The sequence below is a fragment of the Protobothrops mucrosquamatus genome, unplaced genomic scaffold (assembly GCF_001527695.2).
Source record: "Protobothrops mucrosquamatus isolate PMUCROS unplaced genomic scaffold, P.Mucros_1.0 scaffold5276, whole genome shotgun sequence".
Taxonomy (NCBI): domain Eukaryota; kingdom Metazoa; phylum Chordata; class Lepidosauria; order Squamata; family Viperidae; genus Protobothrops; species Protobothrops mucrosquamatus.
Genome location: NW_015391142.1, coordinates 24610 through 29720, shown reverse-complemented (window position 1 = coordinate 29720; position 5111 = coordinate 24610). Strand labels below are relative to the sequence as shown.

Below are 5111 nucleotides of genomic sequence, written 5' to 3'. Positions count from 1 at the left end.
TGCCAAACTCAGCTTTAGGAAACTGATTGCATTGCCAGGCCATGCTGAGAAATAGAAGATTCCACACCCTCATTTGAATTGGGCAGAGATGACACAGTATCTAGAAAAACAAGTAAATTACTTTAAGAATTCTCTGAGCATATCAACAAGCATGTGGAAGGGAGTGAGTGAATAAGAACTACATGCTCATATACAGAATAGCCCATTCAGAGGCAGTTTGCTATGGAGCAGAGTTACATGGTGTTTTATGCCCTGTTGGTAGGCATCCAGTTGTTCCTTTAAGTTTAGCTCATGTGGAAAACAGGAGCCTGTACTACGTGGAGAGTTTTAAAATCTTTACCAGCAATGCTATTTCTTATCCTCTTTCATCAGTAGAAGCTAATTGCAGTTCAAGAAAAAGCACTTAATTCTTTTATAAGGAAAAGGATCTTGCAAATCTACTTGATGGGGGAAGAATATCAGTTTGACTTGCATAAACATGCAAAGCTCATGCTGTTAACATGCATGGTTAATTCCCAGGGATGGGCTTACATGATGGATGGAATAGTGCTTCTTTTGATTCATGTTTAAGTACAAACTGACTTAATATGAAGTTTCAAAATGAATTCACAGAAGCCAATTTTCCATAGTATTTTGAATTCTGCAATGCATTTCTCTAATAAAGCAAAAACAAGAAATAAAAATATAAGGCATAAAAATATAAAATAGAGAAAGATTTTGTCTAGCTTTGTTTCTAGGTGGAAACCACTTTTGGACTTTTTGCTAGAAAGCAAAATAAAATATTAATTTTGGGATTTGACAATTAGACTTGTTTATCATGATAGAAATACTGTATAACATTGAATTTTAGATCAAAAGGTTAATATATTTTATATTTGTATCAAAGAAAGTTGGAAGTTATTCTTTTTCCATTTCTTTTTTTCTTTCCTTGTTCCTTTGCACCATCCCCTTCATTATTTTTCCTTCTTAATCCTTTTTCTTCTTTTTTATATTTTGTCTTTTGCAGAAATTTAATAAAGAATATTTTTAAAAGAATATGCAAAATACAGAAGAAAAGAACCCTTAATATATTAAAAAATAGTTGCATACATAATAGTAGATATTTTACTAAAAATAATGTGTGTTTTGGAATATAACACCATATGTTCATGGATATAATTTTTGTAGGGTTTTTTTTTTTAGAAAATACCTTTAAAGTCTGATTCAGAAATCAGATAAAAATGTGTTTGAAAGAAATTGTGCATATAGCTGTATTGTATTTGTATTCATTTTATATTGTATGCTCTCTTGGAAATCTACATACGGTATGCAACTAAGATATGACTTAATTGAATAAAATTAACAAATATGTGGCAAATCAGAAACAATTGTTCATCCTTAGAAGCAACCTACTACAGTCCACATTTTGGATAGAGAGGACCATTGGTTTGAAAGAGAGGTAAAAGAATCCATCTATGTTAGAACTGAACACCCCTCCCTCAACAGAAGGGTAGGAATAAGACACCCCCTATCTCCAGTTTACAGCAATTTCAAGAAGATTCCACAGCCAATTGCACCCTGATTCAGGTAACCCAGAGGGCAAAGATAAAACCCCAAGTGGCCTCAACAGCTCTCAGAGAATGCTAACAACCAGATGACTGCAAAGAAATACAATCCTTCCATTCCCCACCATCCGATCAGAACCTATCCTTTCATCCCCCACTATCCAGTCTCAATTCTCTGTACCAGGGGTGTCAAACTGCCGGCCCGCAGGCTGGTTTCATCATACCGGAGCCGCGCCCACCCCATTGCCGGCAATGGCAAAAAAGCTCCGATACGTCGCGTGACATCATGTGACGTCGCGAATTTGACATGTCTGCTCTGTACCTATCCTTCCATCCCCCAACCACCACCATCTGAACTGGTGAAGCTTCTTGGATGATAAATATTTTCTCCTTCTTCCTCCTCCTCAAAAAAACAAACAAACAGTTCAGTTGCCTTTTGAAGAAAAAAAACCCCACACCTTTCAGACAACTATGACCTGGATGACTGAGAATCTCCACAGTCATACAAGCTACTAAAGCTAAATAGGGCTGTTTTGTATTTGGTGCAGGTTTTGTTCCATATTGGAAGACAGATGGAGTAGAAATGTAATACTGTAACATAAATAGCTAGCAGATATTACAGCATATATAAAAAAAAGATACGCAGGGTTTTTTTTACTTTCATTCCTTCTTTTTTCTAGACACATAGTATGTTGGTGTGACATTTTAAACTGGCTGTAAGCCGCCCTGAGTCCTCCGGGAGAAGGGCGGGGTATAAATTTAATAAAATGAAAAAAATAAAATGAAAATGAAAATTGTCTCCCTTCTTTTGCCTAGGCAAAGATGTAACAGGGGCCAGTTCCCAGATATGTGGGTATATAGGACTTGATAGCATGGGCAGTAGCCATGTAGAAATGCAGAAGCTAAACTTTGAAGAACAATTGGATTCCAAGGTAAGCTGGCTCAAACAGATGTAGTCATAGTAGCAATGATTAAACCATAGATAAGGGGGGGAGGGTTACCTGCTAACCTGGCAGTAAGCAGCAGCTGCCAAAAATCTCTGAAGATCAGATGTGTTAAATGCATCTCAGAGTGTAATGCACACTTTAAAAAAAAACGCTGCCTTTGGGAAAGCTGATTATTTTTTGGCATTTCAACAAGTGCAGAAAGGGAGATAACCTTTCCCTCCTTATTATGGTTCTCATGAAAATCCTTTTACATTATGAAAAAATTCTCCCTTTAAGTGCCAATAGTGAATATTTTTATTAATACAAAGAGCAGTTCAGGACAAGGATTTTGTTCAGGACAGCAAGAAAGCAGGCAAAATTATCCTTTTCCACATTTGCTTCAAAGGATTTTATTAATGTATGCAATAAATGCAAGACTATTTATGGTCATGCCTAATTTGGACTTTTGTTATTTATTCTCTTAGGTTTTTTTTATTTAAACAGTCTTTATTATGTACAGAAATATAATTTTTTAAGTCAATAATATATTATGATAAAATAATAACTTTCAACAGTCAGAAAGCTGAAAAGATTATTAAATCTTTTTTAATTATTAAAAAAGATTATTGATGTGAGCAATTTATTAAATCAATTACCTAAGTATATCTGAGAAACTGATTTATAACTAGTGTCAATACGAAGTATATAGCTGGTCATTTCCAAACAGAGGGTATTGCACAAACAGGGCACTTTTGCAAAAAAAAAAAAAAAAAAAAAAAGGTCTCTTTCATTGTAGTCATACAATATACTCTCTTGATTTTCACATTTGGGGCAATGATGTTGCCTCTCTGAAGAGAACATACTAGTCAGCAAGCTAAAAATACCTGAAGAACAGGAAAGTTCTGGTTCTACCCAGAAATAACTAAATTTGAGTCCCTTAGTGAGCTAAATTGTTAAATATTACATGTGGTTCTTGTTTAGTGACCACAATTGAACTGGCAACTGCTAAGTGATGCAGTTGGCAAGTGGAAAAATCACATGATCGAGACTGTGCTTATAGTCTTACTTCAGCTTTCCGTTTTTCCCACTCCCCTGTCCTTTGGCATGCTCATCCTGGTGGTGGGATAATTAGCAAGAAAGGGTTTATGCTTTATGAATGTATTTGCATTCATTGGAGAGGAAGGGATTACAGAGAGTAAGCAGACGTACAATGGGGAGTACATATGGAAAGGAATGCCCTAGCTGTTTGCTAAATGAGCTGCTTAGGAGGCAAAAAAAAAAGCCTTTAGCGTGAAACTGATTAGGGTCCTGTCAATTTCAGCTGAAATTGGCTGCAGCTGAAGCTGGCTGCAGAGCAAAGCAACTCAGGAAGAGATCACTTGTTTGGGCAATCTTTCTGCTCTCTTGGGGTGGGAGGAGAAAAAAAATGGGTCAGGCATAGGACAAGACTGTAATGACAAACGTGAGGTTGAGGTGATGTTGTGAGGGTCATAAAAGTGCATTTTGGTTGCAGTTATATTTTAGCATCATTGTAACTTCAAAGGATTGCTGCATGAGGCAGTTCAGTAAGTGAGGTCTACCTGCATATACATCAAAGCCATTCAAACATCAGCCAGTTCATCAGAATCCTTCATAAAACCCTTGGTTCACCTCCACCTTATTAGGTGCTTCAAATGCCCATCCTTCGTACAAGTTAGCCTGTTTACTCTTTTGCAGTACTATTTTCCTGCACGTGACAGACATAAACATCTAATCTTTTAGGGGCTTCAAAGAAGCTCATCTCTCTTTGCCTTTGATGTTCATGGCAGTGGGAGGTCTGCCAGAGATTATCTTGTAAAGCCTGATGCTGATTGCTGCCAAGTAAAAGTGCCTTTCTTTATTGAAAGATAAAGAGGGAAAGAAAACACGAGAGTGTCCCCAAAGATCAAGATGAGAGTGATCACTTGGCATATTTTTAATAGAACAAATATGTCCGCAGCATTATCACAGCCCTGAAAGAATGCAGAGGCCAGAAGAGGGCCAGTAGAGCTACAGTAGCAACCTTTGTGCTTGTGTTGTTTAACTCATTGTAAAAGCAAAGCCTATCAGAACAGAGAGTGCGCCAAGATGACTGGGAACAGTAAACCTAGGAGGCTCTTTACAGTCAGAAAAGCGAATACATATGAATACACCTTTCCATTTGGTGTAGTAATCAGTGCTCAGTCATTGCAGGGTGCAAATATGGCTGACCGCTTTCGCAGCGTTTATTTTTTTATACAGTTTTACAAGCAGCAAAAGTTTAACATGGCATCAGCATAGTAACAGTATTTCTATTGGTGAAACCCCTTGCCAATCATTAAGAATAGAAAGCCAAGAGGCCCAAAACAGGGAGCAGTTGGCTGCCACATCCTGTTGATGTAACCAGGCTGATATCAGGCAGGTGAGGTCATTGTACCAGCCTGGGGTATTTTCCCACATTGCCATAGTGATGTGAAGGGAAGAGATAATGTAGAGAGAAGAGGCACACAGGCTTTGGAGGGGGCAGTTTGCTGCTCCCAACCTCTACCTGGCCCCCACCTCTACATTTGGATTTCCCTAACTGCTAAGTCAAAAAAGCAGTGGTTCTCAACCTTTTTAATGCCGCGACTCCAACCGGTCGTAA

At 37.7% G+C, this 5111-nt stretch overlaps 1 protein-coding gene across 1 annotated transcript in view; it reads left to right on the top strand.

Annotated features, from left to right (window-relative positions):
* Positions 1–5111, top strand: part of RBPJL (recombination signal binding protein for immunoglobulin kappa J region like) — a 29481-nt gene that overhangs the window by 11843 nt on the left and 12527 nt on the right. Inside the window, exon 4 of the mRNA XM_029286830.1 lies at positions 2361–2476. Within this exon, the coding sequence (XP_029142663.1) occupies positions 2361–2476 (116 nt within the window). The remainder of the gene's footprint in view (positions 1–2360; positions 2477–5111) is intronic.